The following is a 27,965-nucleotide window of genomic DNA, read 5'->3' on the forward strand; positions in this document are numbered from 1 at the left end:
ATAAATTTTTAATAAACATTTTTTATAAACATAAATTAAGAGCATAAACTACATAACATTACCATCAACATTAAACAACAATAATATAAATTTTTCATCACTCTTCTAGAATGGTTTTTGGATGCTTCAATCGAAATATTAACTCCCTGGTTTTCGGTTCTTTACGAATCGTGCAAGATTTTCGGTTCAATGAATCAGATTTGTTGACAACTGTACGGACCGATTTTTCGTGAACGAATCATTCAGAAAGGTCCGACTCAAATGAACGACTCGTTCGCGAATCGTACCTCGCTGGAGGAGAACAGACGAGATAGGTAAACCAGAAAAAAAGGAGGAGAACGGGGAATATGTGCTGACATCTGAGGTGAGTGATGTGCTTTGCCAATATACTTAACCTGGACATGAGAGCAGCTGGATTTGTGAACTAAGAACATTTAATTCTGCCGTTTGCCATTTTTGTTGGTAATGAGTTTGAAAGGTTGGAAATATTGAGTTGTGGACGTGCTTCGCTTTAACAGAGATAGCAGAAGGCAGATAGACGCCTCAGTAGATTGGCTTCTGAATGTTTCAATTGTTCTATAGTCTGAGCGAACGTTCGGGATTTGCTACAGTAACAAACAAGTTATCGCTTGATACATAGTAACGATTTTGCCGCGTATTTTGGTGCCCAGTTCGTTCTATTTGTAATGGAATGGTCGCCTGTAAACGGGGGTCGTTCGTGTGGTCGCAGACCTCCTTCTGAATTTTTCTTGGCTTAACCGGTCACTTTGCGCTTCGCTGTTTACCCTACACTTTCACAATTAACGTTACTTACACATTAGGATGTATGCTATTTAATTAGTACCAGTTGGGACGTCTATTTCGCCACGCTTGTTTGTACGCGCCTCGCCTCTCTCCTCTCCTGTCTACTGCAGGCTCCGGCCCCCTGTTCAAGGCCAGGCCAATGGAGAAGTCAAAGCAGCGGGAATAGAAAGTCTTGTCATACAGGGCTTAGGCAAACGCGCTTGTTTGTTTAAGTTAAAGCACCTACATGTGTGTTTGAAAGAATCATTAGCGTGAGCGCGCCCGTGGGCCTGAATGTGCGCACCCGCTGCTGTAGGAGCGCGTCGCAGTGGCGAGACTCTCGTCCTGTTTCATGACGCTCGTTCTGCGGCAGGCACAGGCAGCTCCAAGAGCAGACATCTTCTAGATGTATGACCATTTCACATTCCCCGGACCTTCCAGTCTTGCACAAAACTACAATAGCCAATTATACTCTACTCCAGCACGGGGTCTTTCACAGTAAGGCGTTTGCGATGTCTAGCTGTCCTATAATTCATGGGTCGAAATGTAGAAAGCATATGCAACATTGAGAGCATCTCTGGGAATTGCTGTTACTTCAAAGCTGATTGCTGCATTTCTGGAAAGCAGTGTTGTTTCCAATGGCAGTGGTGCATGGATGTTAGTGTTCGGCCTCTTTATGATCTTATAAATGTGTTTGTAAACTGTTTGTAAACTATAAGCAGTTGCATCCTTGGGCCTTCCACTGTTACCCACAAGAGATGTGGGGTGTGATTGACTGTTTCATGGGGCTGTCTGTTTATAAGCTCTAGCATTGGGCATGAATAAAAATATGATTAACAATTTGATATAGAAATGTAAACAAATTAAAACTAATAATATATATTAATATTAATTATGTATATACAGAAGCAGTTAGCCCCCAGTGAAAATGTTTCTAATTCACCCAAAAATGACAATTCTCTTATTATTTACTTTATTCCAAACAGTTAATTTTTGAAATATTCCTTCCAAATTTTTTTTGCGTCCATTGAAAATCTATGTAATAATCATTTTCAAGTTTCAGAAAGTGCATAAAGACATTATAGCAGTCATAAAATATTAATTGAGGAGTTTAATCCAACTCTTCTGAAGAGATGACATCATGTTATATGATGACATTATAGTTTAAGTTTTTATTCGCATATCAACATTGATGAACGTCCATGCTTTAAGATCAAGAATCAATAACTAGATTCCTTTTTGAACCTTGAAAATGTTCATTATATAGTCTTCAGTGAGTGGACAAAAATTATGAGAGTATTAAAAAAAATCCTCCTTTTTGTTCTGAAGATAAATGAAAGTCTTATGTGTTTGGGATGACATGAGGCTGAGTAAGAGATCACAGAATTGTTATTTTGGGTGAACTAATCCTTTAATATTTTTTTTAAATATATATTAGGCCAGCATAATTTTGAAGAGAAAAGTAATTCAGATTTATATGTGAATCTAAAACTTGAAAAAAGTGCTTTCAGTGTTAACTAAGATATTAATTATATATTTTAAATGCAGTAATTATTGAAATGTGTAAAATTCTTTCAATGTATTGTCAAAAATCATGAGATTAATAATACATATTAAGGAGTGTTTCATTGTTTTTAAGAAATAAAAGCAAAATATATATTTTTTTAAGTTAAAAATGTATACAAATCTCTCATACTGGGTAGAACAAATAAACACTGTCATCTTAATACAAGGTATTCTCCAGATAATATTTTATTCATATTTCTTTACTTCAGTACCATAATAAACTTTGTTTAATTTGGAAACCGCATGTTATCTTAATATCACACTTAATATATTTCTCACAGGCCATGTATAAAAATATGTAGCTGCAACTGAATTTTAGGAACACTGGTCTCTTGCAGGGGATTGCCATTTTTGGGATTTCTTTGCATAAAAAGAAAAACGTGAAAATCCCTGATTTAGCCTACGTGATAAACATAATGTCTTTTGATTATATGACATTTTGTACTAAAGGGTTTACATGATCAGTGGCACAAATGTTAATTTTTATATGAATTATTGGCCTATTAATAGTGCACGATCTAAGATGTTAAATAAGGTCTCAGACTTTTAGACCGCGCATTAGTTGTCCCATATAAAGCAAATTGCTACTTTGCACCATATTTTAGATAATCTTATTTACAGTACTGTATTCATAAGGAAGGAAATCTTAGTGTAATCCTCTGACGTTTACATTGGCTCTTGTCCCCATTTCTCTTCTTCTTGATCTCCTAAACTTGACTTTATCCCTTTACTCCTTGTCTTTTTGTTGTGAAACAGCAGCTCAGTTCAGCCTAGTCTAGTGAAAATAGTATCCTTGTGAAGGATTCAGATTTCCTTGTGCTCTGGTCGGCATAAGGTCGCTGCTTTGGGAATGAGAGCCCTCTGGAATGTTTGTGGTCAGAAAGTCTTATTTCCAGATCCTGTGCTCATCAAGATTTGTTATATGATGCAATGTTTGTTATAACATTCATCATGGGTTATATTTTGGTGAACTCTTGCTACAATGCTAGGCCAAATTATCTGGATTCTCAGTGCACACATTGCCAGCTTATACAGAAATGTGATTTTTGTTTGGGTGTTAATGTGCTTAGTGTCACAGGATGTTTAGACCGGTGGTCATCAGACATTATTATAGTCTAAACATCCTGTGTGTGTGTGTGTGTATGTATATATATATATATATATATATATATATATATATATATATATATAGGGTACGCTACCAAACTTGAATTTCATAAACAAACATTTTTGGTATGTGACATACTGTAGCCTGAATTTGTCATATAACAGTCAAGACAGAAGACTCCCCTAATGTTAGTAATGGTAGTTTGACCCATTTGGATGTTGACTATTTAACATTTCACTTATAGAGCTTAGTTTGTGTTAAACCCAGAACATTCCTTCATATAATATCATTTTCTGCTGTCATGTTCATACTGCTCGGCCTGCACATCTCTGTTTTTATGATGAGACACATTGCAGTATTAAAATACATTCACCTTTCCTTTTGATCTTTTTTTTTTCTTTTTTGTTAGCATGGCAACAATAAGAATTTAATTTGCCCAACCAGTATTTCCACTTGCATGCATCACCACAAAAATGAACGACTCGTTCTGTAGAAATATATTTTTGTCCAACATCAAACATCAATCAACATCAACATCAATATCCAACATCTCACCCATTTTATATATATACTTTTATTCCACACTCTTTCTTATTCCATTGCTCTCTTTCATTCTCTATCTTTCACAGACACACACATCTCAGCGGACTCGAGTGATGTTACCTTGTCAATATTGGTATCGGTAACCATTTTCATACAGGATTTGGTATCCTTGTTGCATCCTGTGTATTTTTTTTTTTTTAGGTAAGCGATGTGATGTCACTGCTAATAGCAGCATCCTCAGGGCATACTCTGTGTGTGTGTGTGTTGGTTTATATTCCAGCAGACTGCTGCACAATGTCTCTGTCTCCCTCTTTAAGGGTCTGCACATGCTGACTGAGGAAAAGGAGAGTCAGAGGGGGATAGAGAGAGAGAGAGAGAGAGAGAGAGAGAGAGAGAGAGAGGTGCTGTGGAGGGACTGCAGCTGATGGCTGAGAGGGGGTGTATGTAGTACAGGGGTACATCTGCACTGTTGGCTTATTGCTCTCTTTTGTTGTTTTACAGGAAGGTGTTTTTACTGCAGGCCTTGAGCTTCAGCTTGTGTGTTCATTTAGGATTACATGAATACAGGAATTTAAAACTTGGGGTGTAAACTTAAGTTGACTTAGTTTTTGAGAAGCTGAAGTAGCCACAGGTTACTTGAAACAACTTAATTTTGGTGAAATTAAATATTTAGGAGCCAAATTACTTTTTAGCTGACAAATTACACATTGACTTGATAAAGATGTGTTTTTTTTTTTCAGAAGCAGTTTAGTTCTCAGATGTTGCTGTCATTGTAGTAATCCTGTTTTTTTTTTTTTGCTTTTGTGGTTAGAAAAAAAATGTCCTGGGGTGGACCTTGTTGCTTGTTTTTCTTTCTTCCAAAAAATTGCACAGTACTAGTCCCGGCCAACTGTCTAAATAAAGGTCAAAATGCAAAAAAAAAAAAAAAAGTCTTTAAAAATAAAATGAAGCACTCTTTGATTACATTTTTAGATTGCTTCATAGTTCAGTGGCACAATTGAGGATCAAATGAATGTGAAGCTTTGTGAACATAAACTATTGACTGAAATTATGGTGCCATTTATAGAGAACATTTACCTTTTTAATGCGTGTAAGTGTGTATTTGTCCCTTATGTGCAATCAACGTTTATCATATGTGGCTTTGTGCTGAATAAAAGTTTGGCTCATATCTGAGGGATGAGGCTGCGTGCACCACCTCCCTCTGATTCTCGAATCACTGTGTAAATAAAGCTTACGACTGAAAATCGGCTTAAAAACTGTCTAGTGGGATGCTGGCCTCAGACTAACTTTAGAGAACTGAGGAGGGAGCAGACAGACTCATCATTCATCCTTTATCAGTCCAGCTTTCCACAGAAGGGTGTAAGACCATGCCAAGATCCCACTGTCATTTATAATGTGTGTGTGTAACATTATCACACTCCTCTCATCTGACTAACAGTTGCCTTGGGCTTGACTCAGGATTATAAAAGTGCTGTTTCATTCCCAGTGTATGTGTGTGTATGTGTGTGTCCAAACGCCTGTTTTCTATTCAAGCCTAACAATAAGAGGCCTGTATTGTCATTTCTTGCTCCTGATTCTCTCTGTCTCTCTCGCTCTCATTTTCTTTCTTCCTCTTTGTTGGAAACAGACACCCATTTTGGATTTTTACTTGGTGATATTAATATTCTCCTCACCATTTACCCCAAGTTTGTATGTGTGTTTGAGTTGGATTGCATTATTTGCTTGGCTTTTGTGTCCAAAATGATAAAAAAAAAAAAAGTGTCTCGATATAATTTGGGATTTTTTGATAACAGTAATTGAACAGTATTTTGCTGAGTGTGTGTTTGTGCTGCTACCTTTGCTGGTTCAGACCTGTCATGAATAAATAAATCTGAAACCAAAACCCAGTCTTAATGAGTGATTAGTTAAATCATTCATTCAAACGATAATTCGTTCAAAATATCTGATTCTTTTAGAAACAAAACAAGTGATAATTTATTATGACTGGATCATTGAATCTCTGATTAATTCAAAAACAGATTCGTTTAGGAATGAAACTCCCAGTTTCTCTGGGATGCACAAATGCTCTTCTACTTTTTTTTGGAGCTCATTTTGTTGTAAAAAACCCTGAAACAATACTGTGTCTGAAGTGTAACTCAGTCAATATCAACTTCTTTTTGTTGAACTGTTGTATAATATCATTATCACATCGATATCGCGATTGTGGTCTTGTGCTAATATTCAGGAAAACAGCATTCTTGCTTGTGTAATATTATTGCTTAACTATATTATATCTTATAAATATACAAAGCAAAACCTACACAGGCATATTTTTTTACCTTCATAACTTGAATTATAGAGGCATTTTAAATGCATTCTAATAGGCTTCATTACACAGTTAATGCTTTTGGACTTTTAAGATGTGTTTTTGTTTGTTTTTTGCAAACTGAGTGATATATTTGATAATACCTGCTCATACACCCTTAATAAAACAAATATCATTATCGCACACCTCTACTTGGCATTAATTGCCACTTGGTAAAATGCTTATTTGCCTGATAATTCAACTCACAGTTCCCTTGAAATGAAAGGTCACAATTATTGACAAGCCTGACATCACTTCCTCTTTGCTGTGGATGTTTTCACAGGGTCTGAGTACACACTCACTCACATTCCTCTGTGTGTTGTGATTGTGTGTTGGCATGTCAGTTTAAAGCTTCTTCATGCTCCTCCGGCTTGGACATGTGAAATGCACAAACACAGATGCTGCACATTAACCTTCTAGAAAGTTCCTTTGCTTCTGCAGTCTTCTCCTGTCTATGAACTCTGTCATGTCCATCTTGTTTCTTTTGTTAGTGTTTTTCTTTTTGACACAATGATGAGGTGAGATGCAGGTTACATATGCACATGAAAGCAAATCTGCATTTCCAATATTTCTCAGCTTCGTGTGTGTATGTTTTGTCAAGGCTGTCAGGCACAGATGGTAATTTTTATACTAATTGTCATGCCTCAAAGCAATGCGCTTTCAAAAAACTGACAGGTCCAAAGGAATATGTGAGTATATGTGTGTTTCACATCGGTCATGTGTGCTGCTTAAATTTCATGCACACCTATCAAGCCAAAAACAAGAGGATCGCCAAATTATCAAGATTTTTTTTTTATGCTAGAGTGTTCTAGGTGGTTGCCAGTTTCTAAAGTATTCTGGGTAGTTCCTGGTGGTTACTTCAGTCCCAAAAGATCCCAAATCGACAGGGATTTGTTCACATCCCAAATTTTTAGCATTATGTAAATCTGTTTCTGACATAGAATAAAAAATAAAACGTAATTTTAAACTTTTTTTCTCAGAATTGTGATATATAAACTTCAATTTTAAAGGGGGGGTGAAATGCTCGTTTTCACTCAATATCCTGTTAATCTTGAGTACCTATAGAGTAGTACTGTATCCTTCATAACTCCAAAAAGTATTTATTTTTATTATATTTATAAGAGAAAGATAGTCTGTACCGATTTTTTCCGGAAAAACACGAGCGTCTAGAGGCGTGACGTGTGGGCGGAGCTAAAGAATCACGAGCGCTAGTAGGCTTTTGCGTTGAGAGCGTTTGGAAGCTGTGACACAGATCCAGAGGCTGAAATTTAACAAGAGAAGCATCAGCAACAACGTCTCTGTGGTATGTACTGAAACTGTATATATTTGCTTAGCGGTTTTGGAAAATGACTAAGTTCCACTTTATGTCGTTCTTTTTTTTTTTTTTTTTTAAGCTGTACATGTGGAAAGTGCAGTTTGATAACAACATCGCATGTTGTTTACTTGATGTGCTTACGCGCCGATAGCTAAGTTAACAACACGGAGATATTTGAAGCAGTTTTACTCACCGCCTGCGGTTCCAACACACAATTGTGACCTTTTTTCGTTGGGACTGCATTATCCTTAAGAAATAAACGATGTGCAAATCCGGCGTCAAACTGGGCCTTGTTTGTAAAACAAGAATCTTCGAAATGCAGGGAACAAACACAAACACTTGCACAACTCCGTTGATGCTCTGTAAAAATAAACTCCATCCACTGGTCCCTTAATGCTGTTTCTCTTTTGGTAATCTGTGCAGGGTTGTCTTGCCCTGGCAACCAAAAACACACTCCTTTTGTGACATTTCGCGACGCTCTCGCTCTGATCAGTGAAGTCTGTTGTGCTCTCAGTGCTCTGCTCTACGGGAGCGCGCGCTCTTCCGGGAGAAGTGCCTCAGGACCCATATAAGGAAATTCCTCTCCATCTAACGTCACACAGAGCCATACTCGAAAAAAACTTTCAGAAACTTGTGACAAACCGGAAGGAGTATTTTTGGAACAGAAATACTCCTTCAAACGTACAACTTAATTTTTGAAACTTTGTCCATGTTTAGCATGAGAATCCAACTCTTTAACAGTGTAAAAAACTCAGTATGCATGAAATAGCATTTCACCCCCCCTTTAAGGAAATGATTAATTTCAGAATCGCAAGGCAAGTTTATTTATATAGCACATTGCTCCACATTTGTCATAGCAAATGAAGTCAGGAATATACCTTGTCTGATTCTCACATAACCTTTAGCTGTGTGTTTGTCTGGTGTGACATCATTGATTTATGATGTTGTTATTATTAGGGGATGATATAATCTATGCATACTTGTCGCTCTTGATAAGAGCAGTGTCCGAGCAGACTGCATCTGAAGCAGTCTTCATTTTAGCTGTGTTTGACGTACGTCAGCATTTTCTTCTTCGATCAGCGGCAGCACAGAAGATGCAGACTTTCAGTTCAACTGCTGTGTGTGTGTTTCTGACCTGGCTGTATTTTTGGGGACAACATTTCTGAAACTTTCCCTACAACTATGTATCTTATAGTCATTAGAATTCATTTATAAAAATAGAAGTATGCACTAAAAAGAGTTCTTTAAAGATGCATTCTGCATTGTTTTATTTTTTTACTAAAATTAAAAAAGATTCATAAATGCTGTACTATAATATATATATATATATATATATATATATATATATATATATATATATATATATATATATATATATATATATATATATATATATATAGCAATGTCAGCAATGTTAGCTGCTTGGATAACAGTGGCTGCCAAATGCATTATTGTAAAGTAATAAAGCACTAAAGAATGAGACCTAATAGTAGGTTATGGATACTAGCATATCTTACATAATTTGGTTTTGAGAGACTTTGTTGCACAAGTTGGCTTTTTTTTCCATAAAGTTTTTCTTTTTCTTATTGGGAATATCTGAAAAGCTCTATCCTTATTCAGAACTCCAAACTTTAGAAATAGTTCTTGATGTTTATTTGTACGTTGTTCAGATCAGTGGTTTCTAGAAATCTATGTTAATTTAAGTTCTTCGATGTCATTAAGTTGTAAAACCCTATTTGGGATCTTACAACCTTTATTAATCCTTTATTTTAAGAATGCATAGGGGAAAACATGGTAAATTAGGCAGCGTAAATGTGTACGTGTGTTGAAAGTAGTGCAGACTGGGACCATCTAATAAGTGCATCTCAAAACTTCTATTATGCATGTAGATTGTTTAAATACAGATGTTGATGGGAACCCATAGAGCCGTGGGTTTTCTCGTTCTTTTTTTCTTCTCTGTTGCCTTTTACACTCGTTCTCACTATCTCTCTTTTTTTTCTCCATTTTTTTCTTCTATGTCATTTGGCAGCTGTTGTTTGGCACGGTGCATGTGATGGAAAGCAAGTCTTTGATATTAAGCCTTCTGTGTGTGTGTGTGTCTCTGAAATGTGATCTTGATATGCCCTTTTCCCAGCATTCATCTGTGTTTTTGTGTGTATATGTTTACGTGCATTTCTGTTTGTTCTTTTTCTTCCATGACACTGATTGGATGCACTTTTATGGCATGGGCAGAGAGATGTGCAGTTATGAGCAGCAGTTAACTCCGACTCGACTGTACATGTTCCTCCCTGTTTCTGCAGCTAAATAAATGTCCTTTAATCTCACCAGTCCGCCTGTTTTCGGCTCCCTCACTTTCTCTCGCCCTCAGCGGGATGTGCTTCACAGAACTGTGCTCTCTGTTTTTGATTTGCGCTGTAGGATTATTCAGCAGGTCATATTTACTCCAGCTCTGTGTTATTTGTTTAACATTTTATTTTCAGCTGCTAAAACTGCTAGTCAGTGCCTGGGTTTTATTTAGTTGTTGATTCCTGATGCGTTCTTTGGTATTTCTGTTGAATAATATAGAGTTAATGTGACTCTCACACACTTTTAATTCACAAATTAACTGTCTGTTTCTCTGTTTTGCAGGTAGGAACATCATCTGAATTTGACAAGCACCTCCTGCGGAGATACAGGTATATAAATACGTGTGTGTGTGTGTGTGTGTGTGAAAGAAAAGTGTGATGTTTTTTTCTCAGATGAGTAATTAAAGCCTTCTGAAAATGTCCTGCCAAGAATTCTTCATTTTTCCCTCACATTCCTGCCTTTTTGCTCCTTGTAAAGACAGTGGTTTTGAGGGTGTGTGTGTGTGTGTGTGTGTGTTTGTATGTGTGTGTGTGTGTTATGATTATAGCTGTTGTGTCCAGACACCAAATTCCAGACAAGTGCTGCAGAAGTCATTTCTTTAAGTGAATTTAAGAGTGGAAAAGAACTGAGCTAAAATGTCTATTTCATTCTGTTAGTGTGTGTGTGTGTGTGTGTGTGTGTATTCTAGCTGCAGCTTTATTGTGGACGGATTCTGTCATCTCTGAAGTGTCAGTTGACGCAATAATATTAAGTAATGCACATTCGAGGGAACAATAGTGGAAACAACTTTCAATAGAGAGCTTTGAAAGGTTTCATTTTATAGAATGTGAATTACATTATTGTTGTGAAACTAATAGTTCACACAGAATGAAAATTGTCATCACTATCTATCTGCCTTTGTCATTATTTTATCACCAGATACCAGAGCTGCTCTTTTTATATAAGGAAAGTGTGGTGATTTATACTGCCAACCTTTAAAAAGACAAAAATATTATAAAAGTACCATCATACAGTCTTCAGAAGCCTTTCAATAGCTTTGTCTGAGAATTGAACAGAACTGTAAAATGTTATCACTTGAAAAATCTTTTAAAAGGTTAGTTCCCCCAAGAATGAAAATGCTATTATCTTTCCAAAATGTTAAGACTTGAGTTCATCTACGGAAATTAAATATATTTTAAATATTCTTTCAACGTTTTCATTCATCTATTAAAAAGTTGATGCAACCGAAAGTATCATGCATCAAAACGTATAATGACATTGTGTAAGCTCTGTGTATGTGTGTTGATCACTGTGGATATATGCATAATAGCCTAAATTAAATCTGTTGGAAGACTTGGATTAAACCCTTCAGTTTGTACTTTTGAATGCAAAAACATTTAGATTAAGTGGACTTTTAATGGATCGACAAAAGGGTTAGATAACCTCAGGAAGATTAGCCACCAGTTGTACATCTCTAATTAAAGCTCACCACACTGTCACACACTGAACTGCTCTGCTTCTGTTTGTTTTCTGGTCTAGTTCATGCATGGATACAAAATGGCAAACTGAATCAAAATCTCAGTGCATATCTTGTCTGCCATACACTCTGTATCTGTCTCCTTTCTTCCATCCACTTGTCATTTTTATAGAGTTATATAAAATATTTTTCAACTTTTTGTCTATATATATAATTCTTTGACACACACATACACATATAATATTTAAGTATTTAACCAAAGAACCAAAGAGTGATTGAAGTAAAACATAATTTTATGTAGAAATATTTTTCACTGATTTTCACTTAAAGAAAACAGAAAAAAAATATTGAGCCATTTATATATGCCACATTAAAATATGAATTTTTCTTTTTAAATTAAAACCATGTAAATTTATCTTAATATAATTTTAATATAAATTTCATGCATAGTTTTAATAGAATGAAATGCCTTATAATATATACAGTGTGTATATATAATATACTGTATGTGTGTGTGTTAACTGACATTTAAATGAGAGATGCTCAAGCTATTAAAACATGTATCTTATCACTCATAAATGTCAATGATACATGGAAGGATCATGAAGCCAGTCTAATGAAATACTCTTAGGAAACTTAATGGCCAAATAAAAAGTGTTAAAATCATTTAGGATGCTGCTTCAATTTACATTGTAAGTGAAACCATCACAAATACTTGAAATATGACATAGACCAAGTTATTTTTGGTTGTAATGTTTATACATCAATGCCCTTTGATCTGTACAATGAAAAATGATTTCATTCTCATTCACTACCCAGTTTGGTGATTCCCCTGAGAGAGTGTGTGTTTCTGTTTGTGCCGCCACCCTGACAGTTATTTTTGTCATTGTGCTCCAGATGCATATTTCCTTCCCATGCTGTTTTCACACACAGCAGGAGAATTCCCGGAAGATACACACACACACACACACACACACACACATCACTAACCTTAGCTGAGGGATGGACGTAGTGAAAATGCATCATGTAAAAATGTCCACATGCTGCCTATTTTAATCATAATCATAATCATATTTTTTATTGTGTTCAGAACAGATTTCTTGAGTGCTTTCATGGTGATATACTCAACTAGTGCTGATTGGCCAAAACCTTGATGATGCACTGATTCTACACCATGGCCCAGGAGGCTCTGTGGAAATACCCACAATCCTCAGCTCCCTGGTGAGTATGACTGCCTGCTCGAATGTTTGTATTAACCTTTGTTTTTATAAAGATATGATGCACTGTGCTTTACAGAACTCAAATTAAAGCTGTAAATTAGCAATAGTGAATAAATACACAACAGCTACAGCTTATATTATATTCATAATATTTGCATTGCATGCGTGTGTTTGTGGATGGTCTTCTATGCTCCAGATGACAAAAGAAGATGATTTCATTCTTTTTTGTTGTTGTTGTAGATTTACATTGGCAGTGCCTCCGGCTCAACGAGAAAACCTTTGCAAGGTCAGACAGCCCTCGATGTCAGGATATGATTTGTGCAGAGCACCACACTAAAAAAATCTCCTAGGGAGCCAATGGCTATTAAAAATAACCTTATAGAAAACCTTGAAGGAGACCACTCTATAGATGATTTAATATTAATATGTTTTTAAGATACCATTTAGTATTTTTTTCTTTACAATGAGGTTTGATTTGTTAATATTACTTAAAGCATTTACTCACAGAGCATTAAATAATGTTAACAGTAAATGTATAAGTAAATGTGAACATTAACTAAGATTAATAAATGCGGTAAAAGTGTTGTTCGTAGCTAATTCATGTCAACTAATGTTGTTAACTTATGGTAACAAATGAAATCTTATTGTAAAGTGATACCAGTATTTTATTATAGTAAAACTCTTGTGAATTTATATCTTTAATTACGTCAAGTTGTTATATTAACAAGTCAGTATATTGATATAAATTCTGACAAACCTAAAGTACACATTCTCAGTTCTCAGTTAATTTAATGTAACGGAAACAGGCCAATTTAGCTCAAGGGGAATCATTTAAGATTTTAAAGGGAATTTGAACAGAATCACTGTTTCACGGCTGGTCACTTAGACGCCCTGCGATTCAGTGAACGAGCCGTTTAACATAAAATCTGCGCTGGATACTAATATCCAAACTATAGTGAAACACTATCAATTAGCACAGTAACAAGATCGGCAGTTTAAGACATTAACTTGTAAGCACAAAACACAAGATACTTCTCTTTTCAATATGAATAAGGCTTTATTAGATAAATCTAAGACATATAAACTAATCTAACACATAAACGCATACACTCACACATTCATACAAGTTGCAGGAAGATCGAAAGTTAGGGAAAGATGAGTTTAAGAGAATGGAAATATGGAATCCCAAGTTTACAGCAATACGTTAAATTGCATAGACATGAACAACCATCAATCACGTAATTAGCACTCGCATTGAGTTCCTCAATGAGGTTAAAATTAAATTAGATACACCAGCACAAATGTCAGAGTCTGGAGGTAAAGTTACATGCGTCTCCTGTGAAAAAGGAGTCTCGGTGAAAGGGCTATCCCGAGGTCGTTGATTGGCTGGAAGTTCAGTCGCTGAAGTGACGTCTTGGGAAGCACGTGGTTGTTGGGCGTTGGCTGAAAGTGCAGAGTTGTGTGGGCTGGTTGAAGTTGAATGGGCAACCAAGGTCAGGCGTCGGAGACTCGACGTTACAAAACTTAACTCAGAACACGAAACTCTCAAACGGAAAAGAAAAGAAATAAAGTTTGACGAGACTAGGTTGTGTTCCTTCTCATCGTGGCTAAGTAGCAGCAGGCTTGCAGGCCGAAGCACGCTGGAACCGCGCTCAAAGAACAGTGATGGTTAAACAGCATGGCTAGAAGCTAAAAGCTAAAGCTAGGTAGCAAAGCTACAAGCTAAAAGAGGAGGCATGACTAATAGCAGAGACTAAAAAGCCGACTAAAAGCAAAGATTTTACGATGTCCTCAGTTTTTAAACTGGCCTGTTGGCCACACCTCAAATGTTGTCTTGACCAATCAGATATTGTCTTGGCTCAGGGGGGTATCAAAAATCATTTGTTTATCTTACCAAGCCTGTAGTCTGAATTTTCCTGCCTTGCAGGGTCTAATTTTGGACATGATTCCTATTACCAGGTTATGATATATTTTACAAATAAATGATTGTCAGGACAATATCAAGCACAGACATACCAAACATAATTACAAATCGTTAAGCTATGCCATAGTTAAAAAAAAAACATACACAATAAGTGATTATAACATGATAGTCAAATGTGTGGGTTACACATAAATGAAAATGGAGTGAAGCGATGGACTGATTCATTTATAAGTCTTTTTGAGTTCATTCTGGTCCATATATATGTACAAAAGCAGTTTCTTTGCCATTCTCTTGACAAATACTTCTGTGGAGACAAAATCCCTTCCCCCTTAGGAATTTCAGTCTGGTTCTGCTAGGTGGGGGGAAGTCAATGGAAGTGTTTAACTCATGGGTTTCCATGTGATGTCAAGCGTTGCATTTCAATTACGAGCAACAAATTTGACACCAAATTTCTCTTCTTCGAATTGAAATTGTAAATAATTGTTCTAGTGGTTCTTAATGTTGAAAGCTGTTGTGTGAACAAGTTGGTTGGTCATCTTGCTTGGTTCTTGTTGCACTAGAAGTGATTTATGACTTCCTGAGGAATTCGGCTCGTGTTTCAACGCACAGTTTTGATAGATTCTTTAATTTGTCTGGTTCGACTCATTTCTGTTACATTAATATAAGATATAACTGAAAAATGTGAGGAAATCAGTTGTGAATTCACTGGATGAGTATGATTCCTGACTCAACACGATGTTATTTGATTAAATTAATGTAGAGGCATATAAATGTTCACTACTGTTGCCAATAGTGACTAGATTTTAAATAAAAATTCAATCTCACTTTTTTTTAGCCACAGTCTGGAGGCCGGTTTGTGTCCATCTGTCTTTATGTAATATGTTGGATTACTGTGTGATTGGTTACATCCTCTTTCCTAGTGCATGTAGTGTCTCTGTGAATCTCTCTTTGAGCGTTAGCAAAACTCAGCTCATCTTTTGGCATGAACCTGATTTCATTTTCCACCCAGTTGCATCATTGCATGCATCACTGGGTTGTAAACAGCCATAATCACATTTAATTCCATCAAATTAAGTTGATTTAAAATGTGGTACTTCAGTTTGGTAGCACAGAAGCAGCACAGTCTGCAGAGCTGCTTGAGCAAAGACAAATTAGCTTTTCATGAACGTCATTGCAGATTCAGTCCTAGTACCGATATATCGGCAACTTTTTATGTTGCTTAACATTTAATAAAGGAAATTACTGGTGATCAACCTGTTGATGTTGATTCACATTACTTGAATTGCTTTCTTTGTCCTCTTTTACACTTAATCTGTTTTGACACGTCCTGACCAACAGCGACAAGCCACTGTCAATCAAAAACTAAACAAGGGCTTGAAACTTTGAAATTTATCTTTAGTTCAGTAAATAGAGGTGCTTAACCAAAAATTACTGAGAGGTCTGTTTAGATTAAGAAATAAGATATATATCAAAAATATTTGCATTGAATTTTTAAAGTTTTTCCATTTTTGTACTTCTCTCTGATATTGAATGCACTGTTTATGTGTGATTTTTGACAACTTTTTTTCACTTTTCCTCACTTTAGCCATGATGTCAGTCTGCGTGCCCTCACCACATAACTCCTCCCCCTCTGTGGACGTAGCTAATTGCAATGGACCTTCTGCAACTCCACCCACATCCCTCAGCCTGCGTTCCTCACACAATCAACTGCTCAGTGGTGATGTCATCAAACAGGGCCAGACCACGCCCCCAAAGTGCAGGAAGAAGTACGCACTCACGAGCATTCAGAGCGCGATGGGACTCGGCGAAGGTGTGACGCCACCGCCGTCATCTTCAGCAACTAGTGCTAACCCTAAACTGGCCAAAAATGGTGCGAATCAGTTACGGAAAGCTGCGGAACGACAGGATCACAACAAGAACACCACGGGAGAAGACGAGGATGGAAACACAGCTGGCGAATCAGAGCTCAGCATCGACGATGAGCTGAGGAATGTTGAGGAATTAAGTCTAGACAGTGAGTCTAACGCTGACGACGTTCACAGTGACTTTGACCAGAACAACGAGCTTGTTGACGAGGATATAGATGAGTTAATTGATGATGACACTAATGAGGAGGATCGTGCGGAGAATTGTGACGACCTGCTCATTCTGTCGGAGAAAACGGACATTGTTTCAGATAGGAAGTCGCCCGAGCATATTAAGACCAAGAGTTACCTGGAGTCATGTCTGGATGAGCTGTCATACGAACTGTCTGACACGCAGGATGAGGATGTCACTAAGCCTTTGCTGGAGAAAGAGAAGACTCCCTGTCCCTCGTCTCCGAGGAAACTACACAGCCCTGAGGACACGCCCCTCCTGTCTATCGGCTCTTCGTCTTCCTCTTCCTCACCGGAGACGAAAAAAGACAGACCACGGACGGGAGCCAAGACAGACCGGGCACTAAACCGCATCCAGAACCTTCCACACAGTGACGAGGAGTCCAGCTGGACCACGTTGTCACAGGACAGTGCATCCTTGGGCTCACCAGAAGAGAGCGGTCAGTAGTACACATTTGAAACCTTATTATGCATATGTGTGTAGTTTGCTGGTCTGCTCAGTGTGTGTGTGTGTGTGTGTGTACTTTGGCCTGGTGTTGTGGATATGATGCACTCATGTCGTATGTGTGGTTTTCAGTTTGACTGAGAAGAGCTTTGGCAGAAAGGTGTTTGTGTGTTTAGACTTTTCATTTAACTGAAGTGTGATCTAGGTAAACGCAGCACAGTGTGTGTCTGGTTTGAGGCTGTGGAGGAAAGCTTATCAAAAGCGTGTTTACTTAGTTGTACCTTTTTTGTGTGTAAAAATTGTGATCTGAAAATGTTGAAACCGTATAATTCATCCAAAAATTCAAAATTGGTCATCGTTTACTCTCTCTAATGTTATTCCAGACGTGTAAGATGTGAACCACAAAATAAGAAGTCGTACAGAATGTCCATGCTGCTCTTTTGCATATAATGAAAGTAGACGGGCTCAACAAAGTAAAAAAAAAGATTTTTAAAAATGTGTAACTTCTGAGAGTTGCAGTGAGTGATTTTCAGTGATTGATGACATAAAGGCTTGTTGTTACAAACATAATAAAAACACATAAGACCCTCCATCGAAAGGCCATGCAACCAAAATTTTGAAGCATCCAAGAGTTCATAAAGGGTGAGTAAATGATGACTGAATATTCATCTGTTTTTGTGAGCTAGCCCATTAAATGAATCTGTTCCTCACACAAATTAATTGCAAGACTAGGTCTGCATCTGAAATCAAATATTCTCTTCTTTGAAATAAATATGAATGAGGCCACAAGAGCACACTATGATTACTATGAACTGTGATTTGTATTTAATCTGTTAAATATTAAATTACACATTTTCATGTATGCTTAGTCAGACTGCAGTTTGACTGTGCAGCTATTGTTATTATAACTGTGCATCGGAATGTGCTTAGTGTCTACTTTTACTGTATATTAAAATTAAAAAGAAGAGCAGGATCAACATTCATCAAAATATCTCCTTTGATGTTCCACAGAATCAAAATTACAAAGGGTTGGAATGACATGAGAGTGTGTAAATAGTTTTTATTTTGAGTGAACAGTCACTTTTGGTATGCAACCCACATTTATAACAAGGATAAATGGTGCTGAATTTCTCCTCTTTGCCCCCGGACTGTCACTCAAACCAGTCCTCCATTGACACAGTGTCTGTCAAAATCTCTCTCATTGTAGACAGGAAAACCTCACAGGTGTGTGGAAGGTCTGTTTGGCCAGCATGGTTGGTAATGGACAGCTGCGACCTGGTTTTACACCCAGATGTTAGCTGGCATCACCGTGGCAGACTGTTATGCGCACTAATTCTTGCACATCCATCCCTCTCCCACGGTTTCTGTATCTTGTCATACCAAGATCACATGACCACACACGGGGTGACACTGCAGGAAAAATGATCTCAGGGTTGCCGGAGTAATGATCGTTCGGCGAGGGAGGTGGGTTTGCACGGCCGCATGACCAATCAGATGTCCCAGATGGACAGGAAGCTGATATCTCTCTTCCTGCAAGATTTGGATAAAAAATAAACAGAATATAAACAGTCTTTTGCTCTTGGATGCTCACCCACCCCGTCTCTCCCTCTCCCTTTCTCCATCAGTCGCTCGCCCCCTCTCTACCTCTGCTTTCCTCTCTCTTCTCATGTCATCCTCTCTGCTTGCGGCTGCTCAGTCATGATGCTGGGTAAAGACTACATGTTGGCCATTGTTATAGTGAATTACGAGGGTAGGTACTGCGCGTCGGTGTGTCTGTGTGGATGTGAGTCAGTGCTGCGCATGTAGCATCTCTGTTGCGTGTGCATGCTCATAAATGCAGGCGGAGAAGAGAGATTAGGAAGGAGGGAGGATGCAGTGAAGGGTGTCACGAGCTGTGTGCTGAATACTGAAGTTTGTGCATATGTTCATGGCACTTCGGGTCGCGTGTGTGTGTGAAATTTTTTATTTTCAGCCGTCCTCCCATCCCCCTCTGCCTGCCACATGCTTTATACACAGCAGAAAGAGAAAGAAATGATCGAAAGTGGGTCGCATGTTAAATCTTGCATGGAAAACTAGGCTGAGGATAGTTACTACCTGCTAGCAAGCTGTCTATCTGTGCGTTCAAAATGTAACTTGATATTATTTTTGCTAAAAGATTGACACAATTATTAACTCTTTCCCTGCCTTAGACGAGTTATCTCGTCTTTTAGAAGACAACACTTCCCCAGCTTTTCGTGTTTTCACTGTTATACACTCTGGGACACTAATACACATCTTCTGAATGAATACAAAACCTCCCGAATACAAACACATGTGAACATGATGGAGAAATGAAGGATCTCTTTTGTAAACAGATGCATATTAAAAACAAAGTGATCATCAGCAACAGACAGCATATGAAAACTGCATAATGTTATGAGTAAAATGTTGATCCAGGAAGTGTTATCTGTCTGTGCAAGCTTTTGAGGTGTTGATGGAAGCGATTTACTTGATTTATGCCTTGATAATCATACTGAATATTATCCAGATGTAGTTTTTGATAAAAAATTAGATTTTCTCACTTTTCTGTAATCTACCTATATCCAACTGTTGATAAAAAAAAGAATGCTTTAAGCTTGAATAAAACAGATTTTTGTAGTTTTTTTAGTTTGGTCAGGAGAAGGAAGCTGAAGTCCACAGACAGGATCCTAACATTAATCCCCGGTCTGTCTAGATGTTGCAGAACATAATGCAGTCCCATGTTTACTGCATCATCCACAGACCTGTTTGCTCTGTAGGCGAACTGAAGAGGATCCAGTCATTTCCTTTAGGTGGGCCAGCACCAGTTTTTCAAAAGACTTAATGTCCACAGCTGTTACAGCAACAGGCCTGTAGTCGTTTAGTGCTGTAATGTTGGGTTCCTTTGGGATGGGCATGATGGTGGGGCATTTGAAGCATGAAGGGACTTCACACAGCTCCAGTGATCTGTTGAAGATCTGTGTGAAGATGGGGACAGCTGGTCAGCACAGGATTTCAGACAGGCTGGTGTAACACCATCTGGACCTGGTGCTTTTTTTCTTTTCTGCTTCCTGAAGACCTCGTCTTCGCTGACCTGAATTGCAGGTGTGGGGGAGAGGGGGTTGCAGGAGCTGTGAATGGTCATGTGGAAAGGTGTTCAGGGCGGGTGTGGGGTGTGAGGTGGGGAAGTGAATGGAGTCCTTAGTTTCTCCAGTATAATTCCTTTTTGCCTCTCTGATCTCCTTTTGCAGTGTGTATTTAGCGAGTTTAAGCAAGACTTTGTCCACCTTCCTGTAAGCATTGTTGGAAACTCAGAAGTGAAGACCAGGAGTCTCTTGAATTCGTTATTGAGAATACTCTGCGTGGCGCTGTAGTCATCAAAAGTCTAACCAAAGCAGTGATACTTTGGAGTTTATATCATTTCAAGGGGAGGGATCCATACAGCAGAGGTGGAGACAATTTAAACAAAGCATGCAAATTGAATACAGGGATCGGCCTGATGCTGGCAATTTTCCCATCTTTGATCTTGTCAGCATAACAGTGTCATTTAAATACAGAGGTGCCTGACAGTATCTCTGATACCTTCACATTATCATAGAGACAGAAGGCACAGCTGTCCCTTGAGCTTAAAAAGCCAAATGCTAAGGAATAGCACAAAGACAAAAGTTCATTATCTCAGATACTTGGGCTTCTATCCTTTTTTACCTCAAAATGTATCTCGAAAAGTTTTCAATTTATATGCTATTACATTGGAACCTAGATTTAACATTTTATAAATTTGTAATCCCACAGCATCTTCTTTGGCCTGATGGAGCTGTCTGAGTTTTGCAGTGAACCATGGTTGGTCATTGTTGTAACGTTGAACAAGTCCTGGTAGGAATGCACATATCTTCACAGAAACTGATATATGACGTTACAGTCTCTGAGCTCGCCCAGGCAGTAGCTTCAAAAAACACTCAAAACAAGCTTGTAAATCCTGCTATACTTCATTAGTCCATCTTTGTACAGTCCTTAATACAGGTTTAGCTGATTTCAGTTTCTGCCTGTAGGTCGGTATAAGATGAACCAAACAGTGATCAGAGTTCCCCAAAACTGCTCGTGGAACAGAGTGATGTGCATTCTTAATTGTGGTGTAACAGTGATCCAGTATATTACTGTCTTTGGTGGGACATGTAACATACTGTCTCTGTTTTGGCAGTTCACAGGAAAGATTTGCTTTATCAAAGTGCCCAAGAATTATTAAATCAGAGTCCAGGTGTTGCAGTTCTGTGTCTGTGAGCTGATCATGGAGTTTCAGTAAAGCTGAGCTCAAGTGCGCTTGAGTGAGTTGAAAGGCTTACAGTTAATGAAGAGAACTTCTAGATCTGAACAGCACATCTTCTTTAACACTGTTACAATCTTTACACCACCACTCATTGATGTAAAAGCATGTCCCACTGCCGTGTGATTTCCCTTTGATTCTGTGTCACAGTCTGCTCTGAACAGTTGAAAGCTGGGCGTCGTTCAGCCAGGTTTCCGCTTGAAATCCGCGCTGCCTGAGCTTCACGAGTGCGCCAGCTCTCTTCCCCGTCTGCACGTACTGAAGCGTCTGAACAACACCGCTGCTCCCCCGACTTCAATGTCCAGCAAAACGTCCGGTGAAATACCGGGTGGTGTGTACTGCCAGTTGTCCAGCAATTTGTCTCTGGGGAAACTGATTGCAGGGATATAACTAAAGTAAACTAACAAAAACATAAAAACAACTGCAGATGACGCCACGGAGGCTGCTATGTTCTTCACCATCTTTTTGGTGATCTTTTCCGCTATCTTTTCTGCCATGCTCAGTGCCATCTTTTATATATCAGGGACTACAAGACCCACAATGCACCTCAGCATAATACCCAGTATTTGAAGTCCGCGTGAACTGGAAATTGCAGCCAACTTCTTTCAGCGTAGAAACAGAATATTGAATGTAGGATGGGGGTTTATGGTTAAGGATAATTTTTTCAAGCTGTCAAATTGAGGTTTGAATAAAGATTACCAAGACAAACCTTTTTTTTTTCTTCAGGGAATAAACTTGAACAGATTAATTGTTCACGACTAGCAATGTGCACTAAGTAAATAAAGTCACGACTCCTGTACTGCAGAGCCACATTGAGAGAATTTGGGTAGAGGAGATATTTCTAATAGGCACTTGTGTTCACTTAGCATGCCTGGAGATTTGATTAGCGTGCATGACTAGTGCTGGCTAATAGCTGTTTCACTCCTTCAGTTCTGTTGGCTAATTATTATCACTGAAGTGAGTCGTGGCTTGAAGCAACAGTGAGGCTACTCAACTAGTGCTTTCTGCCTGAACAAGTTACTGTCACTGTTGTTATAGTTATCTAAAACTAAATTCATAAAAACATTTGGAATGGATTTCACCTGTTATTTGATGAATAACAGTAAATCTGACTGCACCCTTGGTGATTAAACAGCATAATTTGAAAGTTTTTTTCTCTCAAATCCTTTTACCGTGTTTTATCCAGACAGGTTTCCAGCCACAAGTTACCTTTATATTGACACTGAAAGTGAATTTATAGCCAATATTTGTGCTATGTGGAGCAGGATTTTAGACCAATGACATTTCATTGTGGGTGGGGCTACACAGAGTGATTCCTAGACATACTCCATCCACCATGTTTGCTAAATCTTTTGATCTGTGTGACCTTCTACAAGTCAACCAATGAGGAACAACTGTCTTGGTACCTAGTAACACTTTCGGGCACTGTTTTTAATAACTTTTTAAATCTAATAGTTCCTAAGCTTCCGTGACATGATGGGATGCATCCGTCTCATTTGACATACAGCTTTTTGCATATTGCGCAGTAGGTGATATTAAAAGAATGAGTAGCAAAGTCTATAAAAAACCATTAACTTAGAATATGGAAAAGATTTTATAATTTGTGTCTATGCTAGTTATCACATGATGTCAGTTAATTTTTTCATTAGTTGTTAGTTATTCATTTTGTACAGTGTCATGTAGATGGACACAAGGGCTTTTGATAATCTCTTTAGAGTTGTTGACTCACACACACACACACACACACACACACTGAATATTATGGCTCAATGGTTTTGGGGAGGATGTGTTTCCTGGCTTGAATATGTTCAGCATATGTGTGAGTAACAGACTGCAGTGGTTTACTGTGTGTATATGTGTGGTTTTCCTCACCCAGATTGCATTGTGTGAATAATGCTCTTACTGACATCTGAAACATGAAACACACATTCCCAGCTGTTGAGTGAGGACAGACAGAACAGTAGCGAGCTCAGATGAGAGAGACAGAGATTTTACAGTGTGATAGTCTTCCAGTAAAAAATACAAAAATACCTATTCAATGTATTAAAGGGCATTCATATATCACAGAAACATCCTTAACATAATTTATATCACATTCAAAATGTGAGTGTAAGGAGACAAGAAAGAGTTTGTAACCCTAACCCTAAAAGCATACAAAAAGTACTTCCTGTTGATCGACACTTCTTAAAGACTGAGGTGTCTATAGGTTGCGTTCAGACTGCAGGCGAAAGAGGCTCACAAGGATCTGTTTTTGTTATGATAGTGTGAACAGTACAATCCCCATAGAATTTGATTTTTTCAATTCCGATTTTTGCCACTTCCATATGTGGGATTAAATCCGATACAGGCCAGTTGTTTTGCAATACGACTATGATGTAGTTGAGGAATTTTGTGGTAAATGAACAAACGTGTTTAACACAGGATAATCTGTATCAAAATGAATTTCAAAAATAAAAAAAAGTCACATTAAATGTTGTTTGTCACATGTAGTAGACTATTTTTTTGTAATAGGAGGATTTCCACCCAACTACCACCGCATGTATTTTTCAAACCTGTGGGAAGCACTGGGAATGAGAGTCGATTTTGCCTGTCATTGCCGCCAACATGATTTTGTGAGGAAGTTGTAGCTGCACACTGCAGCTGTATTATGATAGGTGGTAACCAGTGTTAAGGTACAATACTGCCACCATCAGTGTTGGAGTGTCAACAAGATTGCACTTATGCTGGATTATTTCTGAATATAATTTTTTTTAAATATCAGAATCATTTTCAGTACCAATATACGCAGGCCATCATATTTGCTCATACAGATAAGAGTAATACATTAGAAACTGTCAAGGGTTTAGTTTTATTTGTATACACTCACAATACCAGCAAAACATTGTGCTTTTGTAAAATAAAGAAAACATACCGGATGTGTTTTCTGCTGTCTCGATCATTGTGGACTGGAGCATGTCACAAAAATGAACCAAAACTGAGTGTATAGGCTGCAATGTGAGAAATAGATCTAAATAACTCTGAAGATTATGTAATGCTGCATTTTTCTCTAAAACCAGATCCACTGTACTCACAAGTGAGCATTGCCAACTTCATCTTTGCAGCCAACACTAGTTTATTAAATAGTTAAAATGTCTCCTTGATATTTCTGACACATTCATAGTCATTACTTTTGACGATGCTTTGCTGCAAGATTTATGTCTGAGCTTGATAGCAGAATAGGCTATATATTTATAGTTTTATATATTTAAGTGATTAAATTCATATAAACATGCAATTAGTCAACTAGAAATTTTTTTAGTCGGGGGCAGCCCTAGTTGTTAAACTATTCATCAACACTCTTGGAACGCTGTTCAGATTCAGGTTAGAGTCCAGAACTGTTGTATGCTGATACATACCATGTTTTAAAACTACTCATGCCGTCATACAAGGTATTGATCATAACACCTAGTCGTAGGAGACTTGGATATCTTGGTTGATGGGTGTGTGGACCATTCCTGACCTTGTGTTTTTGTGTTTCCAGATATCTGGGGGGAGCACTCATTTCAGACAGACCCTGATTTGCCTCCAGGATGGAAGATGATGACAGACATGGCTGGGATTTATTACTGGCACATTCCTACGGGCACTACACAGTGGGAGAGACCCGCCCCATGCCATCCGATGCCAACTGGACCTACCCATGCCAGCCGCAAACACTCCCTGGGCTCCCTGTCACCCTCGCCCACTCCAGACCATGAGGTAACCCTTTAAAACCATGTGGTTAACTGCACATGGTACTCAACTAAAACAAATAAACAGTTGATATATCCACATTTACCAATAATTTGCTCTGTATCTCTTTGTTGTCCTCTAGTCGATGTCTCACGCCGACGTGTTTTTCGGAGCATCGAGTCGTTCAGGCAGCACCACTTCTGACAGCTCGTCTGACCCCGCCCCCATCCCGTCTACTTCGTGTCTGGACCCTACCCCTATCCTGTCCTCAAACTCTTCCTCGTCCTCTGACGCCAATGTTCCTTCCTGTGGATTCGTCAACAGCTGCTACTTTGTAAGTCTATTCATCAATGTCTCCTCTTACAGTGCGGACAATACTTTATGCTCACATCCTGCCGTTCTCTGGGTGTTTAGATTTCACAATGAGTACAATTTGGTTGTAGAGAATAAAAAAAGATAAGACTAACTTATAGTTCATAAAAGCATGAAAATTCAGGGTAATGGCATTACATATGTGACAGTACCTCAGTTGCCATGGATTGCTTTTTTTTTTTTTTTTATTGTATTTTTTTTTGTCCACGAAAAAGAGAAACTAATCGATTGAGAATTAAAAATTTTGTCACTTGCAGTCAGTTGGAATATCCACAACTAAAACTATTGCCAAATGGTTATTAAATTATAAACCATGTTGGTGAATTTCAAGCAAATTTAACTGGAAAATTGTAAAAATACCATTAAGAAATTTGGGGTCAGTAAGATTTTTTATTAGTGTTTTTTGAAGTAAGTTTCATGCACACCAAGGCTGCATTTATTTGACCAAAAATACAGTTCATACAGTAATATTGAAATATATGATTACATTATAAAATAACTGTTTTCCATGTTAATATATATTTATATTTATTATATTTAATTTTGCTAAATTTTTTACTTTCTAATTTAATCAATTTAAAGCATCCTTGCTGAATAAAAGTACTAGTTTCTTTTAAAAAAAATCTTACTGACTCCAAATGTTTTAAATGTGGTGTAAATTGTATTGACGAATATAAATATATTGTGATATTTAGTTAGAAGATGGTCACATACAATAAAGCTAAAACTGTATATATTTGTGTGTGTGTGTGTGTGTGTGTGTGTATAGCCTCGGTCCTCATCCCTACAGATAATGCCAGGGAAGGATAGACACTTTGAGGCACGCCATCGGGAAGAGGACAAGGTAACAGTAACACTTGTTTACTCTCAGAATGTAGTCGAAATACAGTTTGCGCTTTCCTCTGATCCTTGCAACATAGAGTGAGATATCAACATCCATACTGCATGTAATCAAATCCCAACCAAACACCCAACAGAAACTGTGCACACACACACACACACACACACACACATGCTTATCGAGTGATCTAACAACCCTGTCTTGTCTCTGTCGCCCTCCCACCCTCGATCCCTCAACCTTGTCCTCCCTGTTTATGTGTTTGTGTGTGTATAATGGTGCAGAAACAGCCATGGAGTGATTTTGCAGTGGGAAAGATTGATAGTGAGATCTGGAAGGTTAGTATCTCACGCAGTTTTTTTTATTATTATTAAACTTCAGAGCCAAATACACAGTAGAATTTCTCAGGGAGCCAACACTTGGTTATGTTCTTCACATGGTTCAAAATTAATTTTTTGCCCATCGGCTGGCCCATATTTTACAGATGTATTTTGCATTGAGAAATTTTGATCTACCTGAAGTTCTACTGGAGTAGTTGTGTTCTGAGGTCCAGTACTGCTTCATACCTTCCTCACCCTTTGACCTTTAACCTTTCTACTGAGCATGGCTTTTGTGTGTGTGTGTGTGTGTGTGTTATTTTTGTCTGTATGTACTGCAAAAATCATTTATCCAACTCAATTAATTTTACCAACCTATTTGCCTTTTTTTCTTCTTGATTTAAGCATAAGCCTCACTAAATTTTGTTAGTATTATGGTTAAAAAAAGTATTGCCAAGAGGGTGAGAAAAAAATTATCTGAAAAATATATATATTATGTAATTTTTGTTTGTTGTGGAAATTGATCTTGTTTTAAGTATATTTGGATATACACAACAAACATTGCAAATGAGAATAAAACATTGATAAATCAGTTGCTTACACTTTATTTATCAATTTATGTATTTATGGTGTATTAAGAAAATGATTTTTGCAGTTCACGGAGCAGGAAAGGTCCTGTTCACTCTTCATTTCTTCTCATTGTCTTGATCCATTCTTGTGTGCAGCAAAATGTGCAGCATTGAGACTGTGTCTGTTTTAAAACTGGTTAATCATTTTCATTTCAGTTTGTTTAATCACTCATCACAGGAAGGAACTGTGCTCTTTTTGTTGTGTTTGGTGTGATCTGCACATACACAGATCTTTGCATCTAACCCACTGGCTCCATGCTGTACATTTGAGGGTTTGCTATATGTTTGTTTAATCACGTCTGTTTTATCTCTGCTTCAGGATCTACAGGCGGCCACAGTAAACCCTGACCCCAGTCTGAAGGAGTTTGAAGGTGCAACTCTCCGCTACGCCTCCCTCAAGCTACGGTGTGTGAAAGAGAATAAATAAATAAATACACATAAATGAGAGAGAGAATAAATAGTGTATATATCTCTTCTGACGGTGTGCGCATCTGTGCTCAGAAACCCTGCTCCTGTGGAAGAGGAAGATTCCAGCAGCATTAACAGTGATCCTGAAGCCAAGGTGAGAGTTCATGAGTTTGTGCACATACTGCAGCTATTCAACGATTACAACTCTACAGAGAACTTATTATAG

General features: G+C 37.8%; 1 protein-coding gene across 1 annotated transcript; it reads left to right on the forward strand.

The window, feature by feature from the left end:
- Positions 1-280: 280 nt before the first annotated feature.
- LOC113093407 (amyloid-beta A4 precursor protein-binding family B member 2-like) lies at positions 281-27,965 on the forward strand. Its single transcript, XM_026259199.1, has 11 exons — positions 281-364; positions 10,288-10,334; positions 12,557-12,682; positions 12,922-12,967; positions 16,191-17,141; positions 24,985-25,202; positions 25,318-25,509; positions 26,317-26,391; positions 26,670-26,723; positions 27,651-27,736; positions 27,833-27,965. Exons 5-11 carry the CDS (start codon positions 16,193-16,195, stop codon positions 27,963-27,965), a joined length of 1,707 nt encoding a protein of 568 aa, XP_026114984.1. The 5' UTR covers positions 281-364; positions 10,288-10,334; positions 12,557-12,682; positions 12,922-12,967; positions 16,191-16,192.

The sequence above is a fragment of the Carassius auratus genome, unplaced genomic scaffold (assembly GCF_003368295.1).
Source record: "Carassius auratus strain Wakin unplaced genomic scaffold, ASM336829v1 scaf_tig00215019, whole genome shotgun sequence".
Classification (NCBI taxonomy): Eukaryota; Metazoa; Chordata; class Actinopteri; order Cypriniformes; family Cyprinidae; genus Carassius; species Carassius auratus.

What these genes read in the sequence shown, in the direction of transcription:
- LOC113093407 (XM_026259199.1), top strand. Translation starts at nt 16,193, where the DNA reads ATGATGTCAGTCTGCGTGCCCTCACCACATAACTCCTCCCCCTCTGTG. An exon ending in CGCCCACTCCAGACCATGAG is followed by an intron (nt 25,203 to 25,317) that starts GTAACCCTTTAA and finishes GTTGTCCTCTAG; the next exon opens with TCGATGTCTCACGCCGACGT. An exon ending in GCCATCGGGAAGAGGACAAG is followed by an intron (nt 26,392 to 26,669) that starts GTAACAGTAACA and finishes ATAATGGTGCAG; the next exon opens with AAACAGCCATGGAGTGATTT.